General features: G+C 37.8%; 2 protein-coding genes across 2 annotated transcripts; both read right to left on the bottom strand.

Annotated features, from left to right (window-relative positions):
- Positions 1 to 204: 204 nt before the first annotated feature.
- Positions 205 to 9,388, bottom strand: LOC110791142 (uncharacterized). The gene is made up of 4 exons (XM_021995897.2): positions 8,400 to 9,388; positions 2,287 to 2,559; positions 732 to 1,004; positions 205 to 609 (listed from the first exon to the last, which is right to left on the bottom strand). Exons 1-3 carry the CDS (start codon positions 9,090 to 9,092, stop codon positions 735 to 737), a joined length of 1,236 nt encoding a protein of 411 aa, XP_021851589.2. The 5' UTR covers positions 9,093 to 9,388; the 3' UTR covers positions 205 to 609; positions 732 to 734.
- Positions 9,389 to 16,921: 7,533 nt separating this feature from the next.
- Positions 16,922 to 24,173, bottom strand: LOC110791145 (uncharacterized). Its single transcript, XM_021995899.2, has 12 exons — positions 24,029 to 24,173; positions 23,656 to 23,751; positions 22,622 to 23,503; positions 22,433 to 22,534; positions 21,896 to 22,338; positions 21,635 to 21,778; positions 20,120 to 21,493; positions 19,344 to 19,999; positions 19,027 to 19,087; positions 18,875 to 18,938; positions 17,639 to 17,712; positions 16,922 to 17,035 (listed from the first exon to the last, which is right to left on the bottom strand). The coding sequence occupies exons 1-12, from the start codon at positions 24,171 to 24,173 to the stop codon at positions 16,922 to 16,924; spliced, it is 4,155 nt and encodes a 1,384-aa protein (XP_021851591.2).
- Positions 24,174 to 25,426: the final 1,253 nt, after the last annotated feature.

Here is a 25,426-nt window from a genome sequence, read left to right as displayed (position 1 = left end):
CCAAATCGACATCAAATCAACCCGGTGGAAGAAGAACAACAAGCATACAAAATTGATGTGCCGTTCTATTCTACATCAACATCCTTGAACGAGATCAAGCCCGAAGGCCCTCATTCAAGTACAAATCAAATAAGTTCGTGAGCCAAGTCAAATTCAAAGTGGAGATCGAATCAAAGGAACAAACATTAGATATTGTACCCAAAATACAAAAATCAATAAAATTATATTTTGTTCACATATTTTGATTCCCTTATTTTTGCAGACTCTGAAATTTGTGTTTACAGAAGTGACAAGGGAGTATTACTTTTACAATGTGATACACCTATTACATTGACCAATAAGAAGAAAGTCGAAGGGTGCAATTATTAAAATGTGTATTTTAGTAAAGCCGCACTATATATCCTTTTAAACAAATGTTAACATATTGTTTATTCCTTAGAGAAAGGAGCATATGAAAACCTCCAAATGCATGGGCTCCATTCAAACCGGTAGGTAAACAAAGGTACACTTCAAGTCTTCAATCCCTCCTATTTGTTCTCAGTTAAATACACCTGAGTTTTATGGCTGCTAAACCAAAAGCCAAGCCACAGAATCATCCCCAACTCAATTCTGCACAATTTTAAGGAAAACCCATTACAAATGTTGCAGGTAATTTTCAATTTTCTTTTATCTTACTGAAGCTCCTAAAAAGCTAAAATCATGTTTCATCTATTGCACGATTAGTCGATCACCATTCACTGGGTTCTCTCTCTTTCGAGCCTTTCAAACTCTTCATGGTGCTTCCTCTCAGCCTCATGTAGTTCTCTTTCTTCATCTTCTTCTGCCTCAATATCGTCTCTCTCTTCCAACTCCTTGGTTGCAGCCATTGCTCTAACTACTGGATCTCTTAGCTCTCCGATTAGTCCTCCACCGATTCTGTACTCTTCTTCATCTCCAATCAGGAATAATCGCTGATCGGGTCCTGATGCCATTGGAATGTCAACAGCTAGTAACTTCACATCATACTGCCAATCAAATACAGTCCCAAATTTAGGCCATGCAGTCATCAGCTTTAGATTCCATCTAGAAAATTTTAGCTTTTTGTGTCAATATATTTTAGCTCATATCAACGGTATGATGTTTTTGACTCATTGCTGACTGGAAAAATCATGGATAAAGATATACTAGAAGAAATTAGAAGCATTTATCAAAGGTGTGAAAAGACTCAAAAGAGAACATAAGGGGAAAAAAAAAAGCCTCCAACAGGGAGACGGGACAAAACAGCTACAAATGATCCTTCTTCAAGCTCCATCAGATATGAAGGAAGAGAAGACCTTCCACAGTTCCACCACCTCATTATTTTACAATTGAACCCTGCTACTGTAATTAATTAATTACATCAAATAAGTTGATTCTACAAGGGCTGATTCTAACCACTACTATTGTTATATGAAATAAGTTGTCAGAGTACTTCCAGAACAAATAGCACACAAAGACACTTGTGGGCATTATAAATCTATATACGAAGTAATTAATTAGACTTCTAAAAAGTTCAAAGTAACAATGCAACTATAAGTCTATAAAAGTGAAGTAGTTAGAATTATATCTTATGGAAATTCCAAAAACTTTTTGAAGAAAAATAACACTACTATTTATTTTGTGTGTTTTTATAAAGCAAAATCATGAATCATTATAGAAACAAAACAATAAAAAGTGATGAGGAAAAAACGACTTACAAAGGGGGGGAAAAAAATTAGAGGTCGAATGACAAATAAATGATAAAAAAAAAATCGTAATTACTGTCCTCTATGAGGATTCAAACCCAAATTGCCTGGGTAGAATATTAATCAAGCAACCACTAAGCCAAAGGTATTTTCATTGTCATTCTTGTAGGTTAACTACATATATGTTAACTATTTTAAGTGCAATTAATTACCTCAACATCAGTGTAACAAATTTCTTGGAAAATAGTGGGGGTCGCTTTGTACCCCTCCGGGGTCAAGTAGGTCCGCCCCTGACATATACTATCATTACTAATTTATTATGCATACGATATAACTATGACCTGGTTTGTTATGTTGCAGGGAACACTGTATTATCATGTTTAGCTCCTTGCTAAATATTATCTAGCAGGGAACACTGTATAAACCAGATTTGTATCTACTACTATTGTTTAGCTCCTTGGTATGTGTTTGTGAGGGACCCTGTCTTAATGTAGTTGGATGAGCAAGCAAAGATGACCAACGTATCACTAACCTCTAGAATCAAGTAATAAGGAAATAGCTAGCATAAATTATAGAAACAAACCTTGCCCTCTTTCTTCTTGACCTGAACGCTCACTAACCCTCTATTATCAGATCCTCGTATAGGAAAGATCAGAAAACAACGCTTACTCCTCAGCCTGGGTTTGAGTTTGGACATTGTAAGCCCACCTCCTGACATCACATATGCTCTTAAGTCCGTTCCAGCAAGAGGGGCACCCATAACTTCAAGTATGCTAGCAGATGTATTGAGCTCCTTCATGGCCATCCTATAAACTTTATCTGGGTTGATTGTATGTCTTGAGCGAAGATACAGGCCCTAAAGGAAGAATAACAAAAGAAACAAATTTAAATTAGGGGTTAAAAATCAGTTCCGACAGGAAATGTGCCATGTATGACAACAGAATTTGGCTACACAGCACAATTACCAACATGATGTGTGGATAAACGCAGGTGACAATTATAGTATTCCATTTCAAGCCTCAAGTCACACAAGAAGGTCAAACCCCCCCCCCCCTCCCCCAGGTGACAAAATGAAGCATAGTATATTTGTTTCCTAGTGGACATTACATGATAAACATTATGTTATATGCTTCATTTTGTTAAAACAAGGAGCACTAGGGAAGAAAATCTGATGTTTATGTGTTTCTGTGGTTATTTTAGTAAGATATATATCCATAATGGTAAAGAAACCTTGAATTCTTAAAAAGTGCGCTTCACTGCGATGAAGCTCGTGCTTTGCGCTTTATGCTTAAGCTCTAGGACTCATATCGCTTTAGTGCGCTTTGCGCTTTTTTAAACACTGGAATAGAGAGAGAAAAAGATTGATGGGATTTAGAAATATAAAGTAAAACTACGAAGTTCTTTTGGGAAATTGGGACAAAAAAATAAGTTTGAAATTCATTTTGGGGGCGGAGGGAGTAGATAATTATTCCTAGAGCTCTTCACTTCTGCATTCCATTAAAAATAAACTAAAAGCGGGTCAGGCTGATCCCTAATTCCCTATTTCCATATTCATTCCATATTTTAGAGTGTTCCCAGTTCTTTTGGAGTGTTCCCCGTTCTACAATACAGTGTTTAAAGGATTTCACTTGCAACAACATACTTCATATTGATGGTTAGCAGTAAAGAAACTCTCTAGTTTACAAGTTTATGGGAAGTCCCGGAGAATACATAGAGAGGTTATCAGAATCACACATCGACACACCATAACCACTAATACTATGACTCTACCGGCCCGTTTGGTAGCTTGTAATAAATGGTGGGAATGAGAATAAATCTAAGTTATTTGGCAAGAAAAATAGCATCATAGTGTCCATGATAATGAAATCTTGCACTCCCTCCCTTCTTGAATGTTAGTCCCTTTTAGAATCTAGGACAATCCAACTTAAGTACACTTGTCACATACGGAGTAAATCTCAATAGAATCTAACACATGTGGGTAGGAGAGATACATAATTAAGGGGTATTATGGAGACAGAGGTTTACTTGGGAGTAAACAAGTCGGTCATTTGGTTATTTACAAGAGTATAACGGGGATAAATGTTGGACAAATAAGGAAATATTCCAAAAGGGACTAACAAATAAAAACAACTCAATACGGAAAGAGGACTAACATTCAAGAACGGAGGGAGTATCAAACTTGTGTTTTTCTTCATAAAGTTGCATTCTCACCCAATACCACTCCCCAAATGGTAATGGAAATTAATGAAGAAAAAAGAGCTAATTTTGAGTGAACTAGGATTACCATGGGAATGGATATTGATTTTCCTTACAAGTTCATTCCCATTGACACCATTTATGGCTGGCTAACAAATGGGTTGTATGAGTCAAGTAGATAAGAGTTTGGTAATACAGTTTCTAAAGGTTAGCACTTAGGATAAAGTAGTTCTGTAAAACTTCACCAAATCATCGTTCGTTGACAACCAAGACAAGTAGCAATAGGAAGTTATACACTTCTCCTTAACTCTACTACAAAACAAATATGGCGTTACACAAGAAGCAGCCATTGCATATATAACTCGATCAATTTAGGGTTAGGTTGCCAAGTTTAATTCACTGGCACGATAATTAAACAAAAAATAGATTACAAGAAGAATCCAACAGATCCTAAAAGATGCAAAAATTACAGCAAAATGTAAAGATATTCAAGCATTCCAGAGGCTTGATTCTCTCCCAGTGAACTCTTAAAAGCTCAACCAATTCAGTCAACAATATTCCACATCCCCCATTCTCAAATATCTCTATATATATATAGTACTTCTTCCTAACTAACCCCCTAACTTATTCCCCAAGACGACCATACTGACTTATAAAGCTATTTCCTAAAATAACTCTCTTCATAATATCAGTTCATTGCATTACTGGCCCCCCAAACTTCCACCTTGTCCGCAAGGTGGATAGTAGTCGGCACTCACTTCTCGGTGCTGGAAGCAACAAACCATTTTCCCATATGTTGTGACACTTTGAAGCAAGACCTCGTTTGATAGCCTTGAAGCTCCTCATCAGCGAGGCGTTGATGTTCCCGAATGGCTTAACTGTTGAAAAACAGTTCTGGGACTTACCAGTAGACGATGTCAGGTGAAGGATGGGTTTGGTGTTGTGGTGGGTTTGAGAAACGTGTAGGAATTAAACATGGTGGGTAAGGGAGCTGTTTGGGTACAGGATTTAATAAATGCGCGTAATTGTTCTTCGGAAAAAATTTAACATGTCCTCATACTCATTGCATCTAAGTAACAATATGAAGCTGCAGCCGGGTTATTTGATTGCTGACATAATATGTTTTTTTCAGGTAGAAGACATAATGTGTTGTAAGCTTTATTTTTAACTGCAATTGCTGTTTAATCTGAAGACAACTGTTTGTAGCAAAAAAATTTGCTAGTTTTTGTACTCAAAATAAAGTCCACATGAAATTGAGAACATCTGAATTTTTGGGTTGGTAGCAATATGACTTAGAGGACAATGGTAACCATTATCTAAACATCTTCAGCCTCTATGAACTAATATTACTTTCTTCACGGGTTCATCTAATGGTCTCTTGCGGTGCCACATTATTTGGACATTACTAAAAATAAACAGGAGTCACTTCAGTGACACACGTTAATCTATAGTAACAAAAGCTGAATAACATATGCACACTAATAGTGAGCTAGTGACTCTTTCATAGAGAATGAAACAAATGAAAAGGACTGTCAGCTAAGGAGGAATTGGAAGGAAAAGAAAAGAAAGGAAATGAAAAATAATGTTTCTTGTGTTTGGTTCCAAAAATTATATGGGAAATGGAAGGAAAGGAAGGGAATTGGAAAGAAAGCTACCTTTTTAAAAGTCTCAATTTCTTTCCTCCCAAAGTTGGAGGAATTTGGAAGGAAAGAGAAAATTAAAATCTGTCAAACAAAATATTAATCTTAAACCCACGTTTTCCCTTCCCTTCTCTTCCCTTCCTTTACTAATGTTGTACCAAACATGGGATTCCTATCATTTCCTTTCATCATACCAAACATAGGAAAATATATTTTATTTCCTTTCCTTTCTCTTCCTTTCCTTTACTAATATTGAACCAAATGAAGCCTCGGTCAAAGGTTTCTTTATTTTATCAATTATACAGCTTCATCCATGTCATATCATTCCTTTGTTCGCAAAATATGCACCATGCGGTGAGGCACAAGAATTAAGAAAGTGGGTAAAATGTGAGAACTGAGAAGAAACCACAAAAACCATGTGAAAACCACAAAGCCCAAGTGATGAAGTGACCAAGGAACTTAGAAAATGCCAGCGAGGGTATATTCGGAATTTGAAGTATGAAAGGAGATATTAGATTTTGATAAATAGAAATGGCACAATATATATGAAACTTCCTTGAAAGGCAAATGGTACAATATTTTATTGAACGGATGAAGTATGCTTTTTCCATGATAGGGAGGAGGAAGAAAAAATTACCAAAAAGAAAAAATATTTGCACTTGAATTAAGTATTTTATAGTGAGTCGGAGATAAATTCTTAATTACATCAACACTGGTTTAGGTAAAGTGATCAGTCAAATTCTTTATAAAGTTTTCTGTAGAAGTGTAGAAGAATGAGTCATTTGTTTCACCATTGTCTGAACTCTGAAGGATCTCTATAATTAATCCGAGTAGGCTTTTCAGCCATGTTTATTTAGCACTAAAGTTGTGGTATGGAAACTTCTCCATGTAAGACTAAAACCAGAGAGACTGTAGCAAGTACTGTAAAGTATACATTGTTTATCCCTGTTTAAAGAGGCAAACGCATGTTCAGGTCTTGATTCATTCTATTATCAAATTTCCAGACAAAGAGGAAGGAGGAGATAAGTGAAAAGAAGAACTAAGATCGAGTATAAACATGCTGTAAGAACAGGGAAGCTGGTTGAAGTGTTGAACAATAAAACCATTTTCTAAGAGTGACCATTTATCTACGGAAAACTCACAACTAGTGCTAAGTCCCAAAAACATTTTCTTTTATAGCAAAAAGAAAGTTTAAGCTGCAATTTATGATACACCCACCATTAGATTCAAATCTTCAGATTACAATCTTCTCTATGTTTCTCGTATAGGCAACTGATTGCAGAAGAACTTTGATTCTGAATAAGGAGCATGTCTAGAACATAGTATTTCACAAACAATCCCAACACAGCTCTAAACGACTCTATCTGCTCATTGCCCCTAATCATGTTCTCAATAGCACCAATGCAAATCCTACTGCTGGAAGGTTTAGGTAGGTCCAGATGTATATAGCCCAGCAAACACAACATTTCCCCTCTAGTAGACTGTCAGGACCCATGAGTTAGGATCTTGATCAAAGTGGCTACAAATTTCTGCGGCAATTGTTATTAAAAAATCTGAAAACTCAGAAACTGTAGTGTTCAGTCTCCAAACCACATAGTCCCTAACGAGCCTCAGAATTTAGACAATAGGTGCTCTTTGAAGAGAAAACAATCGCCAAAACAAGAATCAACTTTCTCTGACAAAAAAGGAACTTCTAATTGAAATTACTAAACAAACAATCACCAGCTCCAGCATCTAACTGAGATAAGGCACCAGTCACCCTCTACAGACTAAATAGAAATTCATTTGTGCTCCTAAAACTAAATACACAATTAGAATCTTTCCGCTGCAAAAGTACACCTGTAGATTCAATCCTATTCATCCATAGTTGCCTCGAGTTGTGCAAGGAACCAAAAGCCAACAAACATTAATTTACAGAGCCCTACTGAAAAGAGTGGGATACTTAAAATGTACAATGGAGTGGCTTGAGATCCAGTTCCCTTTGACATTGAACATAGCAACAGCTAAAGCTTGCACTACGGCTTCCCCTTTAAATTTCTAGTTAGTATTCTTTTATTTCTAAGCCACAAAGAGGGGCCCTAGAAAGAGAAGCAACAGGTTCTTGGAAAAATACTTTAGTAAGTGAAAAAGTACAAAACTATAATAGGTGCAGTTCTACTACAACTATATGTTGCAAGTCTTACTATAATCTTTCCTGCAAAGTTTACAGAAACGGAACGCTATTGATGAAGAAATTTCAAAAGGTAGGGGTTAATTGGAGCAAGCTCGGTGATATTGGTTTCATGACTTTGGTGTATCCTACAACAACCAAAATTCATTCATCAATTTGTCACGAAATTGTCCCTTGCCACTTCCAACCTCTATGTCTCGACACCTCAATAACCAAGAATTACCAGGAAAATATACAACACCAACCAGAAGTGCAATTTGTTTCAATGAAATATATCGATATAGCTATTTGTAACTGCAAATAATTTTGGCAGTAAGGTTCTCTCCAAAGAATATTGTGGGGAAGTAAACTAAACCATTGTGAATAGGCTATTTTTTCCCTTCTAGATCCCTAGCTTTATAATCAATCAGAAGAATTAGAAACTAGTACAAGCAATACGGGTAAGTGGAAAGCAGAATAACATCAACAATATGGCCTAATACAATACGGTTTAGGGGAGAACAATAAAAGCATTGAGAATGAGCAAACCAGACATAATGCACAAAAATTGAGGAAGATTCTGAAAATACCAAGTTCACAAATTTTCATTATTATAGGTGCTACAAGCAATCCAACACAAAAACAACACATAACAAGCCAAAATAACTACCCCTATGTTAAAATTAAAATGCAGAAATGTAAAAGGCTTACAGCAAACGCAACCATGGCACTGGAAAGAGCAAGGAATCCATACTTGGCCATTCCTTCAGACAATCCAACAAAAGTATTAGCAATCCCAAACATGATCCTCCACAACACAATGCAAACCATCACACCACCTGCCCCCACCATAAGCAAGAAATTCCTCTTCCAGAACCCCTCAATTTGCAGCCCAATAGCTCCCCTGTACCGCGCAAACAACGAGCTAATTGCCGACAATGGCTTCTCAACCACTTTCTTAGCCGCGTTCTTATTCATTTTACCAGCATTAAGCTTGCTCCCAAAATTAGACATCTTGGTAGAAAACTGCCTAATCCTTAGTGGATTAAACACCAATTTCTCAAAACCCATGGTTTTCACAGATATCCCATTCACTTTAACATTACCAACGGAGTAATTCCTACAATAAACCCCAAAAGATGACTTCCAAGAGCTTAATCTAGGGCATAAAACACCATTTGAGGAAATGGGTCTTGAAACTGAAGATGGAAAACAAGGATTTAAATAGGTTTTGGAAGCTTTAAGAGCTGAATTTGCGAACCCATTTGACAAATTAGTGGAAAACCTACGTGCATTTTGACTCAAGGGTTTTGTGATTGAAGAAGAAATCTGGGTTTGATTGTGAATTACATTGAGGTGAAATTTGAGAAGAGTTTTGATGATTCTCTGTGGGGGATTCGACATTTTTTTTTTGTTCTTCAAAAGTATAAACAAAATTGAATAAATTCAGAGAAGTTTAAGGTGCTACCTCATTGATATTGAAGGAATAACCTGCTGATACTTTTTGGAGGGAGGGATCAAAGCAGCAACGCAACGACCTTCTGCAGATCAAGTCATGGACATTTCTACCCAAATAAAAATTGGGGTATAAACCAGTTAGTGAAGGTCGAGACTCGAGACTCGAGACTCTTGAGAGAGTACTCAGAGTAGGGGCTGGGCCGTCTGTCTAGGTCCGGTCCATGGCACCGCCCACAAGTTGTGCCTCGTCGTGCTGCATTTTCCAAAAAGGGTGGCTTATGTAAGGCCCGAGATTGGGAGCTCCTTGTGCGGTATATTTATCTCTACTTTATAAGAGAACTCTTGAGCTCCTTGTGCATTATAGAATAGTCTATAGTACCCTCATTTACAAATTGAATTAATCAAAGGAAAAATTGACATAAATAATCCCAACTTTCACACATCTTCTAAAAATAATCTAAACTTTGTATTATTTTAGAATAATCTAAACTTTAGGGGTTACCTTCTCAAAATAATCCGAAGTCTTTTTTTCTTGTCATTACTAATCCATTTTGGGTCTATTCTACATAGACAAATTGATAGTTTGGATTATTTTCAGAAGGTAACCCCTAAAGTTTGGATTATTTTAAAATAATTCAAAGTTGGGATTATTTTGAGAAGATGAGTGAAAGGTGGGATTATTTATGTCAATTTTTCCTTAATCAAATTGTATTAAATATATAATTAATGCCAAAATTATGGAAGGTTTAATGCAAATTTGCAACTTATGCTATTTTTCTAAGGGAAACAATCTGATTGAATATTTTCTTTAAAATAGATTATTTAATGACAATAATTATTTGGTAAAGATGTAAATAATAAATGCGGTATTCACTTTTCAAGATTCAGAGTAAATACAAAGTACTAAAATGCATCAAATTATACACTAAAATTAAATGTAGTATTCATTTTTCAAGATTAGTAACAACAAATATGAGTATTAATTATACACAAGATATGTTTACTCGGTAAAAGATTAGTGTTAAATACAAAGTACTACCTCCGTTTTTCAAGTTTTGTACCAAAAAACTGAAAATGATGTTCTGTAAAATTATACACTAAAGATGTAGGACCAACAAAAAAACATAGTAATAAAATCGGAAATTTCATGAAATGTCCTCGAGTTTTGCTGTAATTCACCAAACGCCCATCAAGTTTCAACAATTCATAAAGTACCCCTCACAATCCATACAAATGCCCACCATACCCTTACTGTTAACAGACGTTAACTCTCCGTTAGAGGGAGTTTACCATTTTGCCCTTATTTTCCTTTTGGGCGCCATAACCCTTCCCTACCCCTGGTTACCCATTCCAAAGTTCAAAAAAATCGCGACCCTGAAACTGCTTTGCTTCTCTCTCTCTCTCTCTCTCTCTCTCTCTCTCTCTCTCTCTCTCTCTCTCTCTCTCTCTCTCTCCCATGTTCTTCCTCCTTCTTCCACCATAACTGCATCATCAATCTCACAAAAAGCTTCTGAATTTTGGTGCGCATTTAGTTGGTGAAGTAGTTTTCTGGATTTTTAACCACACACGCTTTCTCTGAAAGGGGATTTTGGCAAATTAGGCAAGGAAGTTGTAGAAGTTCAAGTGTGAATTTCGTGTTATAAGGTTACTCGCGCATCGTTTAAGGTATGTAATGTCAATTGTTCAACTTTTTTTTCGTTTTTTCAAACTTCTGTTGCGCAAATTTAGGGTTTAGGGTTTCTGGAAAATTTGATGTTGGATGATGACTTGTTTGTTTGTGTTTTCATGAAATAAAGTAGGAATTTAGTAGTTAAATGGCTTGCATGTCAAGTTGGTAATGGAAATTTATATTTTTTGTTGATTTGCTTTTGTGTGTTAGGATGTCTGCTATTTGGTTGTTGTTGCACTATAAGTCCCATGACTTTGATGTGAGGGTTGTGAGGGTTGGAAACATGGTACGTATCGGAAAATATTATCGAGAATGGAAATATTGCCGGAATCTGAAATATTGCCGGAAACGGAAATATTGTCGGAATCGGAAATATTATCGGAATCGGAAAATAATTCCGGAAACGGAAATATTAAATATTTGTTCGAAACGGAAATTATTCCGAAATCAGAAATATTAAATATTGTTCGAATCGGAAATGAATTCCGGAATCGGAAAATTAATCGGAAGCGCGACGTACGAAATAAACATCGGAGGAGCTTGCTAGACGCAAGGCCCAGCACGAAGCCAGGCCCAACGCCTAGCGAAGCCCGCGCGCACAAACGCATAGGCGCAGCCCACTACGACCAAGCAAGCAAGCCCAGCCAAGCGAGGAGCAAGGATAGGCCCGCGAGCAAGGCCAGCGAGCTGGCGCGCCCTTCATGGGCTGCGAGCAGCTGCTGAGCCATGCCTCAGCGCGCGCGCGCACGACGCCCTTCGTGGGCTGTTGTGCGTGTGTGTGTTTTTGTGTTTGTGTACGAAGCCTTGATCAATTAGGATTCGTTTAGATTAATTTCCTAAATCTACTAGAAAATTAAGTGATTGAATTTAAGTTAAATTCAGATTAACTAAATTGATTCCTAGTAGGATTCTAATATCCGATTTCCATACTCTATAAATAGGCGATCATAGTTTACAATTTATAACGAGTAATTCAAGTATTCATTCAAGTTTTAGGCTTAAAACTCAGATTTTTATTTGCTATAAAATCCGAAAATTACATAGAACCTTAGGTGCAATTCTAGTTAATTAAATCTAAGGCGGATCCGAGCGTGCTGTGGACTATCTACGAAGGGATGACATTTGGAGTCCTAGACTTGTTCTTGTTCGGTTCGGGCGCAGCTAGGGAGGGCACGCTACAAAGTGCATGTGTCCTAAATTATGCTAATTGTTATGTGGCAATTAATTTGGAATCCTGGCTTTTATGGTTTTTCCGCATGATTTATATTCAGTTATATGTATCATAACCTAACAGTGGTATCACGAGCCTCTAATTAATTCCATAATAATTAGTTAACATGGTTAAATTTTATAAATTTGCAAGGAATTAAAAGGGGTGATTAATTTCGTAATTGTAATTAATTGCAAATTTGCGATTATTTAATTATATGTTCGCAGTTTTTCGGCAGTTTCTTCGTTTCTCAACGAAATCGAGTGATTTTTGTGTCAATTAAACCTAAAAAGAAACTCACCCCAAAAAAAGAGGACACCAAAACCTGCCCCCCCCCCCCCCCCATGGCCTACTGAAAGCAAACCCACAACACAAACCAGGCCACAAGCACCTCCACCTGAAGAAACTCACCCACGATCACCAGAAACAACACAACATACCCAAGAAGCACCCCAGCCCACACAACTTGAAACTGTTGTCCCACCTCCATCACAATAAGCTGGACCTGAAACTGCTGTCCCACCTCCATCACAACAAGCAGGACCTAAACCAGTTGTCCCAACCAAACCCAAAAAATCAGGAAGGGCTAGACCTAAGGGGTTTAGGGTGGGGGGAAAAACACAAGTCAAAATGGGAACATATGTGCCTAAATCTGGTAGGGAAAACACAAGGGCTGCTAGGACATGTAAGGGTAAGGGTAGTGATGTGATATATGATGTTGAGGATGATGAGGACAGTGAAGATGTTTATTTTGAGGAATCTGGAAGTGATGGGGGTGATGAAGACAGTGATGATGAAACAGACATTGGTGACTTCATTGTTGAAGAGGTGGGGTTGGAGGATTTGATGGATGAAATCCATGAGAAGTCACTTGAGGACTGTTTAGATGGGAGCTCAAAAATGGACAAAAATTACAAGAATGGAAGGTGTATGTTGAGCAGGATTATGGTTCAATTAAGCTTGAGCCTTGGTTGATATTTACAGATTGGGAGGCCTTTCTTGATGTCCTTAAGGAATGTGGACCCAAGGTTTAAGGCTTGCTTCTTCTCATTTGGTGCATAAGTAATGGGGGTTTCTAAAGGGGTGTAGGCCCATTATTAGAATTGATGGAGCTCACCTTAGTGGGTATTTCAAGGGGATTCTGCTGTCAGCCTTGGGGATTGATGGCAACAATGATATATTCCTGCTTGCTTATGGGGTTGTTGACACTGAAAGCCAAGAGAGCTGGACCTATTTCATGAGGAACCTCAGGGCACCGTTTGAGAGAGAAGGCTGCAACAAGGATGACTGGACATTCATCAGTGACAGAATGAGGGTAAGTTCTGAACTTTTATCTCTTATTCAAGTTTTAATAAATTCACCAAATACCCCAAACTTTTAAAACTATTTCACCAAATACCCCATAGTTAAAACTTAATTCACCAAATACCCCAAAGTTAAAACTTTATTCGCCAAATGTCCCAAAGTTAAAACTTAATTCACCAAATATCCCAAAGTTTTGTACATTATTTCATCCTAATTGTTTGCCTTGCCATTGTTTAATCTTAGGGGTGGATTTAGTTGTACATGAGAACTTCCCTAGGGCCACTAGAAGGTATTGCAGTCAACACTTGTACATGAACTGCAAGAATGGTGGTTGGAGTGGAGAATTGTTCCATAAGCTCTTCTAGATAGCTGCTAATGCTTACAACCCTTATGTTTACAACAAGGCCATAGAGAAGATCACTGAGTTTGATCCTAGGGCTACATAGTACTTGGATACATGTACTGAGCAGTGGTCCAGGCATTAGTTTGAGCCAGAAGTGTGTTGTGATCATAACACAACAAACTTTGTGGAATCATTCAATGCTGTCACCAAGCCCTTCGGGGATTTACCAGTGTTGAGACTGTTTGAAGGTATTGTGTTCTGTTTTTCTTTCCAGTTTCTATTTCTGTCAGATTTCCAGTGATTATGTTCTTATATTTATTTGGTTATTGTGTTAAAATGCAGCTATTAGGGAGTGGTCTATGCAAAGAATTGGGGTCAGGTTTGACAAAGCAGCAGACATGGAGCCTCAAGACTTAACTGAGCATGCCAGAGTTGAACTGGAGTTGAGAACAGCTGAATCCAGGTTTTGCTACTCTACTCCATGTGGTGGTGGGGAGTATGAGGTGAGGGAAGGCCATGTGAAGTTCCCAGTCAGGATTGACAACAGAACATGTGGGTGTGGAGTTTGGCAGGTGTTTGGTATTCCCTGAAAACATGGTTTGAGGGTCATTTACAACCAAAGACTTGACCCTCTAGACTCTGTGTCCCATTTCTTCAAGGGTGCTGCTTATAAGCTAGCATATGCAGAACATATGCACCCTATGCATGACCCTACTTAGTGGCCTGAGTTCAACCTGCCCACCATTAACCCTCCTAGAATTAAGAGGACTGCTGGAAGACCCCTTAAACAAAGAAAAAGGGGTGCCATGGAAGCTAAGAAGAGGAAGAGCACACTTCAGTAAAGTGTAGCAAATGCAAGGAAATGGGCCACAATGCAAGGACTTGCAAGTCTGGCACTGGAAGTTCCAAGGCACCACCAAAACAAAGAGTTTCAACAAGGAAGAGGAAAACTAGTGATGATGGAGCAAGCACATCCAAGGCAGCACCAAAGGGGGAGAAATCAAAGCAAGCATGAGGTGGGGAATGGTTTAGGAGCACAGTTGGTTTTTTGGTTAGTTTTTTGAACAGATATTTTGATCTTGCACATATTCATTAAGTAGAAAACAACATTACATGTAGTTAGTGCAAAGATGTTTTGTAAGTGAAGCTAAAAAACAGATATGCTTCCCATTTTGGTATTTTGTGCAATTTATGCAACAACAATTATTTATGAAATGTGATTTTATTTCTCATTCATTGTGTCTACTTCATGATTATAAACAGTAGGGTTACAAACATCAATATCCCCATTTGTATTACAAGTTTAACTACTTTTTGTTGTTGTTTTAGCTTTTTCTTCATTTGCTTCAATTCCTCTTGCATCTTACTGTTTCCCCTATTTTCAGTACTTTCTCCTTCATCTAAGCTTCATGTGTTGCCCTTCAAGCTGCTGTCCCCTGTTTTCTTGCTCAACTACTCCCTTACACCATCTTAGATTGTTGCAAGGATCACACTTGTAGTACAACCTTTGTGGATTGAGCGTTGTATCAGAGCTTCGGATGGAAAATTTCCTACCACAATAACAAAATTTGTTAGGAACTCTAATATATATGGACTCATTGTGTGTGGATGATGATTTTGAAACAAAACTCATGATAGAAATCTTATAAAATTAGAAAAGCAAAGCAAAACAACAACAAAATTACATGAACAATCCTAGCAAGGGGGTTTCAATAGCCTACCAGAACCAACAGCTACTTTTCATACACAAAAACTAGCCGCTGGAACACCAAAACTAGCTAAATTTAATGTTAGTGAATTTGGTGAAATAAGTTTGAGATTAGGGGCATTTGGTGAAATAAGTTTGGGATTAGGGGCATTTGGTGAATTAGAAACTTAGCTAACGGCGGACTAACGACGCGTTATTAGTAAGGGTATGGTGGGCATTTGTACGGATTGTTAGGGGTATTTTATGAATTGTTGAAACTTGATGGGCGTTTGGTGAATTACAGTAAAACTCGAGGGCATTTCATGAAATATCCGTAATAAAATTGATTAATAATGTTGGTAAAATAATGAGTAGTTCTGGAATTCTATATTGGAAAAAAACGAAGATCAAGATACGCAAGATCAAAGTTATGTATTGGTTATTACTTCGACCTTGCACAACACATTTTAACCTGCTTAGCTACTAAAATAGAATAAGTACTTCAACATGTTTCATTCTACTATAACTAAATACTCTTCTGATTTTAATTAGTTCATATTAAGGTTAAAGTTAAAAGGGAAATGGTTTACGTATATGTAGCCTAATAGATGTAACCGACTCATGGAAAAAGAATTCTCAACCTTTGGAACCAAAGTTTTTTCTTGGGTGCTACCTACACCGATAGAATATTTTAATCCATAATACACTTGTAGTGTTAGTTATGTGCTGCAAATCGATCAGGCGAAGAAGTGCACGTGGTTAGACAATATATTGTGAGCAAAATAATAAAAGTGAAACACATTATATGTGTACTTTATTTTTACATGGGGACCAATTTAGCTTTTTCGTCAGGTAAGGGCATGGGTATTACATTTTTTCACCATTTACATGTTTGGTTCATTTTGAGATCGATGGTGTCTAATTTTTCTTTAGATGAACGTTGTGAATAGTCTTTTCTTGTCTATTGTTTATGGTGACTAGTTGTTGGACCGCGCGCTAGCGCGCGCGGTCCCCCAAGAAATTGAAATCGGTTTGCAAAATAAGTTGTGTAATTAGGTTGCCTAATTAGTGATTAAGAATTAATCTAACGAATGTAGAACATAACTTAGTTACTAATCATAGTCCCAATTGAAATACCTGCTATTTAAAATCGTGCATATTCTCCCGCATACAAAAATAAATAAATAATTAAAGCATAGATGAATTTCATTAATTTTTTTTTTTTTGTTGAGGATACAAATAACAGTAAAGTTTTATTTCATATATATGATAAATCTGAATTATACAAACATATATTCTTATAAATACTGGTATTTCCTTAATGTAAAACTTAATGTAGGTGCCTCTGATAGTTTGAAGGCACATTTGCAGACCAAAAGGTTTACTGGTATTTGCTAAGAACACGAGCTTCTTAACTCTTCCATGGTCCTCTAGAAAAACCACATTCAAAAGACTTAAAATTAACTTAATATTACATAATAAGTTTCTAGGAAGAAAAAGTGGATTATGCATAGACAGTGAGAACAAGCTTGCAAGTGCTTTTGTATACATAGAGTTGGAGTTAACTCATTTCCTCTGCATTGGTATCAAGTAGAATAACAGCAAAAGAATATGCATCCACTCTCTTGTCAAATATTTCCTCTTTGTAGATCTCGGGTGTTGTTAGTATATACACCTGCAATTAATGAGAATAGAAATTTGATCCAGTCCACTTACTCCAAAAGAAAAGCACACAAGAAAAAAGTTGATTGACAAGGAAATGCCTAGAAAAGGTTTCATTTTATTTGAATTGGCAACTTAGTTTAAGGTCTATATGCTAAGAACAGGGGTGACCACTGGTAGTTACATTCTTAGTTAGTAATTAGTGACATAATTGATTAGAAATTTAGAAGACTGAGTAATTTATGTTTATTTTGCTTCAGTTCATCAAGATCAATCGGTACAACAATGTGTTTGACCGACAATTGGCAACACTTAATTTATCTAACCTAGTCTGAGATCAAATAAGTAGTGTAAATCAGAATGTTCAGTTGACAAAAGAGCCTTGATTATATGTGCTTGATTCCTTAAAAATGACTGAAATCAGATTGGGGTCTATTAGTCATGCAAATTCACCTGAATTTATAACTATGTTAATCATGAAAGAGTTTACACGAGATGTAAACTCCGGCCTATATATTAGGTAAGCATCCAACCAACAACCCCTCCATATGTAAGAGGAAGGAGGTAGAGGGTGTATGAGAATTGGTCCCAACACGCCTAGTCTCCTAACAATTACAATACTTTGTTGCTTGTAACCAAGTAACTGCAGTTTCTTGTTCTGTCTTAGTCTTCCATAAACAGCATAGATAGCTACACTGCAAAAACTAATTAAGAATATCCCATTCTTTTAGCTTGATTCATAGAACTCAAGCTCCTTGGCCAGTTAGTTTTTACTCAAGCTCCGATTCATATAACTTAAGCTCCTTGGCCAGTTATTAAGTTAAACTTCCATCCAATTAAGTTTCTTATATTATGTCAAAATATATATAATACATGGTGATGAAAAAAAGAGTTCACTTATTTTTGCAAGGAAAATCCATTGCAGATTTGCAGACAGTTTCCTTACTTGACTACTTACCCGCATTACGAGAGTAGAGGCTCCAGGGTCTTCCAGTTTAAAATTTATTCATCAGCTGATATCTTCGACAATCGTATCAAACCAAATCCGGCTACCTTCAACTCATGTCGTCCACTACCGAGCAAAATATTTCTGGCACCTTACCAAAATCTCAACTATCACAAGTTAGGCAAGTTCCTGACCATATAATAGAAAATAATTACATTCAACTTTGACAAAACCAAATAAACAATTTAACAAGCATTTTAATTATTTTCAAGATATCAACTTCTTTGAATCCTCTGTAGTGCTGGTGCATACATTCATAATTAAAATCAGCAAGAACTATCTCAATTTTTATAGGTCTACACACACAAGAACTATCATATATTTAATAAGAATCAAACAATTTATCCGAGGAGCCCATATACATCAACATTTGGAGCAAAACCAAATATAACGTTGGATGAAAATTCTACTACAATAATCATTTGGGATATTTTGGGTAGCTGCTCCGACAAACTAAATGATATTCAGAATGACGCACCTTTTCCAATAATGTCAATTCGTTTTTAAAACCATTCCTACACAGTAAGTTAATTAGGATATGACATAATTAGACAATCAGCCATTGAGTAGAATTGCCAAGAGAGTCCTATCTAAAAATAATTAGAATTGCAGAGAGATAACTCATGAAGCAGCACAAAAAGAAAGTAAATTATAGAAGTATTAAACAGCTAATTTAAGATTTCAGAGGATAAATAAAGGAGTATAAGTAATGTTATCTGATACTTCAGCATGACCAGCAATGCAGGGCAGATTTTCTAAATACTAACACTGCATGGAAGATTATGCAAATTAAGAAAAATTAAGATAATGTTTCAGAAAAGTACATGCTCTCTGGATCAGATTAACTGTCCTTATCAAGTATCTTTACAACAACCTTGGTACCATTCCACTTAGCAACTTGAAATACTCCCTGCAAAGTAACGTACAAGCACAAACATAAGAAGATGTAACCTTCGGCAATAAGCTTTTACAAAAGAAATAGAGATGGCTGAACTTACAGTACACTTAGAATGTAAATATTGTTGAGCAGCAACTATCAGGAAAAATGAAACAGCGCAACTGCAAAACAACCCAGCTTAAATTAGAGTCGCACAACCGATAAGAAATCGAGCATTACCTGCCATATGAATTACAAAAAACTTTAAAGCATTAGAAATACTTACATATAGAGTAATCATATTATATAATGCCAGCCATCCTAAGTACATCATAAGAAATCACATTTTGAACTTGGGTTGCAGAGAGGTGTTGTGGAGTATGTGATGAGATGACAGTAACTTGGTTTGCTTGCCTTGCTCGCGACAAGGCCACATACAGCTGCCCATGTGAAAAACATGGCTGGGGAAGGTAAATTGCAACTTGACTTAATGTCTGCCCTTGAGACTTGTTGATTGTCATTGCAAAGCTAAGCTTGATAGGAAATTGTTTCCTCTGAAAGAGAATTGGATATTTTGAGGAAGCAGCTGGCCTTAGCTTAATGCGTGGAATGAAAACATGTTTTCCTTTATGATGTCCAGTTATTATGACACACTCAATTAGGTTGGGGAAGAACCTCTTACATATCATCCTCGTACCATTGCAGAGGCCGGAGGATGGCAGTAGATTTCGTAGTAAAATAACTGGACTGCCCTCCTTCAAGATGAGCTCATGAGGACTCATCCCACCAGGACATAATGTGTTTATGAATTCTGTGGGATAGACATTACAGTTGTCATCAAGCATCGTGTCAAAGCTTTTATACACCACAGCCTGACCCGGGAACTGTTGAATAAGATATGTGTTGATGGTGTCAACATCATCATTCATTGGAGTAAGTATTTCTCTTGTTGTAAATATATCTGAACTGAAGCTGTTTGAATCAAACTCGGGGAATATAAGCGTAGTTAGTTCAGTTATGGGATCGGTGCCATCCTCCACATGCCTAACAACCTTGCTCGGCAACTGAACAAAGTTGTTGTTGACGGTCTGCAACTATCCATACCCAAGGGCAAGCAAGAATACAGAAAGTTCTGGATCGTCCCTTGCACGTATGTTTTCCATGAGCCGGAACTTTGTTAGTTGAGGCCAAATACCAGAACTGACTAAACTAACAGCTACTGCTTCTCGTTGTTTCTGACGTGGAACGACAGGAAGAACTTGGCGAACGTCTCCACCAAAAACTATGAGTTTACCGCTAAAGAGCAACTTTTCATCACACAAATCCCGGAGGAGCAGATCGAGGGATTCAACATTTTCTTTCCTTTCCATCGAGGCCTCATCCCATATGATCAAAGTTGTCTCTTGTATCAATGCAGCTAAGCTACCCTGCTTTGGAACGTCGCAAGCCAAGGAAGCATCAATATCAATTGGTATCTTGAACCTCGAGTGTGCGGTCCTCCCAAATGGTATGTTGGCTGCGGCATTACCTGAGGTAGCAGTTGCAAGGACAATTTTATCCATCAAGCAAACCTCTGCATATAACGCATTATACAAGAACGTTTTCCCCGTTCCACCAGGGCCATCTATAAAAAATGCACCATGTTTTTTTTGCTTGACATGGTCGATGATACAATCAAAGGCAAGTTGTTGTGCTGGGTTTAAACTACCACGACAAGTAATGCAATGGTCAGGAATTGGCGCATCAAGTGCATAAAGTATGTCTTTCGTTCTTGTAATCTCGGCATCCTGAGCCTCGTTCAAATGTTCAAGGCCAAAAGCCTTTAGCGATTTCCCCATTGCTTCTAAATATTGCTCAACTGATCTTGCCGTAAGTTGCTTAACCTTAGACTCTGAATCTGGAAACTGGTGTTTATAATCCTCAGAGAGAGCGGCGTAGTATTTCAGCCACATTGCATTTGGGTCACTTGGTTGGCAGAAAATGAGGATTGTCGTAAATAATCGGCGCAATGCAGCGGGCATTTTGACCTCACATGCCTCAGCTAGGCAAAGGTCAACAACATCATCCTCCTCAAGTAGTCCTCGTTTAAGGGCTGCTTCCTGAAAAGTCGCACATCTATAACCATCCACTGTTAAGAGATCTTCAAACGATTTAGGGCTACGCACATGCACGAGAAACAACCTCAGAAAATAGCGTTCCCCTTCTGCTGGAGCAACAAAAGCTAGCCTACCAACAACCACGGTTTTGTTTTTCCTCTGCAGCCATTCTTTTGCAGAAGTATCCCACCTGCATTTTTCTGTGAACTGACCGTACAGAAAGCCGGTGCCATCAGGTGTTGCAGCATTTGCTTTGAAAAACTCAGTCAAAGGAGTACGAGACCTTTTTTCATTTGCAAGGACAGCATCGAGGTGCTCATAAGGCCTGATTTGAATTTTTTGCATGTTAGGCAAGTGAATCTGAAGCGGCAAAACAGCTGGGTGCATTTCATATAGGTCAAAACCAAAAATTCTCCAAGCAGCTTCACAGGGCGAAACCCACCTGTCAGACTGGTACTGATCGATTTCATCAACAGGCCGTTGCTCACCATCCTGCACGACATTGAATGATATCTTATCATGGCCCTTGTATATGTATTTGTATAAGTATTTTACTACTTGGATGCTTGAACAAGCCTCGACGTTCAGATGGCAGTCAAATAAAGATGAGAGATACGGGTTTTATGGAATAACCCATCTATTATCCAGAGCTGCCCTACAAATAGGAAATGTTTCGCCAGTGTCCCGTCTTCGATAAAACGGATAACCATCAAGACTGTTGGTCGTCTCAACACAAAACTTCTTTGGATACCCGTATTTACAATGGTTCGCAGATCCCTGATGTTTCATACAAGGACATTGAGGGTTAAGGTGCCCACAAGGGCCATGCATCATATGCGTGAGGATGATTTTTCGTAGGCGGGGCGACTCTATGGGGGGTAACTCCGCACACACGAATCGGTCATAGTCAGCAGGAGACTTAATCTTGAAAGCAGGCTTCAGAATGATGAGAAAATGTGCATGGGGAAGACCCCGTTTTTGAAACTCGACAACATAGATCATCGCAGCAACTTCACCAAATACATGCTTTTCCATAATTTGTTTCTTGAGGGCCAACAATTTTGCTCGGAAAATCCTTGAAACCAAATCCGGGCGATTCTGTGCTTCTTCTCCTACAGCAAACTCTTGCTTAATTTCAGGCCAGTTCACATTACACGTCATTGTGACAAACAAGTCAGGTTTTCTATACCGCTGAACAAGCGCCATGACATTTAAATATCTCTTTTTTAGATCTCGAGGACCCCCGATAAAAGTCGGTGGGAGGACAACACGACGCCCCACATTAGCTGCATTATTTTCTCCGCTCTCCACAGTGTCCAATATTCCTTGGTAAAGATCTGCCCTTATAGTGTTGATTTTTGCGGAAAAAATCAAGCCGAGTGTTTTCAATTTTCACATACATGTCTACTATGTACTGTTGGAGACATCTACCGGCTCTAAGAAGCAAATTATTAGGACGACTTTGGAGTTTATACGAATAATACTCCCTGCAAGAGATATGCTTGTCTGCCTTCGGACGGCTCTCAGTTGCACCTACAAGAAATAGACAGTTAGTTATGATAAACATTCTACTAAGAACATGCCATGTGTAAGACTGCAAACATAGAAGACAAAACATACATAAGGCCTCATGTGATAGCAAGTCTTCAGCAGTGTGCACAGCACAAGACATGATTGGGTCTTGCTGTACACTTAGCTGCCTCTGACCGCCTGTAGACATTCTTTTTAGGCCCTGGTTCCACCCGCAATCACCACATGGAAATAAAAGTGGATACTGAAGCGGGTCATAACAACCATAATAATGCATGATCCTATGTGACTCGTTAGATTTACCGGACACAAGTATGTGTGGACTGCTAGATTCACTCGATGATGTGGCATCAGGCAAAATGACAGCAACCTCATCAGATGTAGGAGCATTATAAACACTTGGATCAGGTATTGTATGCTTATTCACCACTATCTGTGTATTGTCATTGATTTCAATTTCTTTTAGGGAGCGAAAAAATCTGGCATATGGATTCTTTTGAGTAATATTCATCAGGATGTTAATTATGTCTTCTCTCAACTCTGGGAAACAGCATAATCGATTTTCAGCTTCATGTTGTGCATCATAAAAATAAAGTTGTAGATATTTAGGATTGTCATTATCAGGGAGTAAATCAGGAATATAGTGATAAATTTGGCCATGCAATTTAAAGACATATATTCCCTTATGAGTCTTTGCATAATTTGCCCCGCCAAGCGAACTAAAGGCAAACAGGTTGTTATAAAGTCGTGCATATTTCCTGAAATGCAAGGCATCTTCATCTTGAGAAGTGAATAGCCTTACAAGTTCAGGTGGATAGTCACTGGAAGCTAGCTCCACTTCTCCATCACCCCAACAGAAATGCAGCGACTCATATGCAAACTTTTTTGCGCTACATTTCGGGCAATAGTGAGGCAGAAGTAACTCCAATGATTCGCAAGGCAATGGCTGGCCAATTACTGCAAGGGGCACCTCTGGTTTGTACAAATTAGCTAGTAATGTTAGGTATGTGTTTGATTTTGGAATTAACAAAAAGAGTAGGAATGGGATAAGGGATTATTACTTTCTGTCCTTGTTATCCGGCGCCCTTTCTTTGGCCTTTGAGATGGTCCTGGCTCCTGCTCACCTAACGCAACCTCACCCAGGCCACTACCATAACAAGCAGGAAATGGTGTTATCATATGATGCTGATAAAGAATAAGGAGCTTGACAATGACATTACCTATGAAAATTACTCAAAGATACGCCCTGAGAAGATAGGTCTTGGGTAGGTGCCACGCGTCTACTTGTATATAGGCCCTGAGTAGTCGGCATGCGCCTGCTGCTGCTTGCTCCCGAGGCCGATGGATAAAATAAAAAATCATTTGATGGGAGAGGAAATGGCTGAGCAGTAACTGCAGCAGCTGCTGTTGTTTTTAACACAAGGGTTGTTAGTCTTCATGAGATTAAGTATTTAGGGCTATAAAGAAAAGGATTCAAATTGGATATAAGTGCATTACCTGCTGTCCTTCGTAATTGATAATTTGTCTCTGGTAGAGTGGGTGGCTCCGGCCTAGAATGAACTGGATCACTAATAATTTCATAATCGGTGTTAGCATGTTCTGTATGATGTAACTTTATGAAGGTCTCCCTAGTCTGGGACATTACCTATGTGAAATATTACGATATAGGCTTTCAAGAGTTCTGCTGCGTTTGTTGCGTCGTGATCTAGGGGCTGATGAACCCAAAAGCAACTTATCTTTTGGTCATAAGAAATGTGCATCAGTACCAATGGTTATCAATGGCAAGAGACATATACAAGTACAGACAATACAAACAAAAAGTAGGAAGAGACTAATAACTACGAAGATTTTAGACAGTACCCATGTTATACGTAAACCCTGCAACTATTCTTAACACCAGTCAAACTGTACAAGCCATATGGAGCAAGCTACATCTGCAGAACACATAGAGATTAACACAAAGGTGTAATTGCAATTTGAAGCTACCACTTAAGAGAATACAGAAGATGGGAAAATCAATTATGCAATGACAACATGCATGCCAAAACAAAAGGAGTAAGTTGTTTGTAACATTCCGTGGCAGGTGTGATGTGTGTGCCTAAAGTAATAGCCCATTCTAGGATCTAGCACCACAGTTTCCAAACTGAATGAGCTATTATGCATAACATGAGACTAAGCACGACGTAGAAAGCATACAAGTCAAATAGAGAAGTAGAGATGTCATTAAAAGTTGATATCACAGGTCAAGTGTGTAATTTATATAAGACAAATGTTACTCCGTATAATGCATCCTTAGTTTCAATAGTTTAAAATAATAACACCATGAATGAAAGCATAACAGTTTAAAATCTATAAACCTTTCATGTTTGGTTACAACCAATGTAAACACACACAGAAAGTTTTGCTTGTCAGCTTAATTTGAACAAAGTTTTGGCTCTGTGAACAAATTAAGAATGTGAACAAATTAAGTTTGTAATAATCAAAGCATGAACTTTATTGGCTGGGACTGAGATCTACAAACTTAACTTGTTCATAGACCTAAGCTAATCCCTAAGCTAAACAGCAAAGTTAAATTCCCAATTCCATATGTAGGTCGTAATACAAGGAAAAACACTAATCTCTATAAAGTAGAACCGGGTTGCCCTGCCTGTGGATCTCATAATTTTAAAAAGAATCTGAAATTTGCAGAACAAGTCGAGGATATATATCAGAAACCACTCCGACTCTCAATTAACCCCCCCCCCCCCCCCCCCACAACTCTCTCACCACCCAACATTTATGGATTTCCCTGACCGTCAAAATAATTTGTAGAACATCTTTTTTGTGGTACTTGCGCTAGTTTGAACATCAGTTTAGAACCTATTACTCTATTACACACATTTAAAATCTCCAAGG

Source organism: Spinacia oleracea, chromosome 1 (genome assembly GCF_020520425.1).
Source record: "Spinacia oleracea cultivar Varoflay chromosome 1, BTI_SOV_V1, whole genome shotgun sequence".
Taxonomy (NCBI): Eukaryota; Viridiplantae; Streptophyta; class Magnoliopsida; order Caryophyllales; family Amaranthaceae; genus Spinacia; species Spinacia oleracea.
Note: the sequence above shows the minus strand (reverse complement) of the source record. Positions and strands in the feature narration are given on the sequence as shown.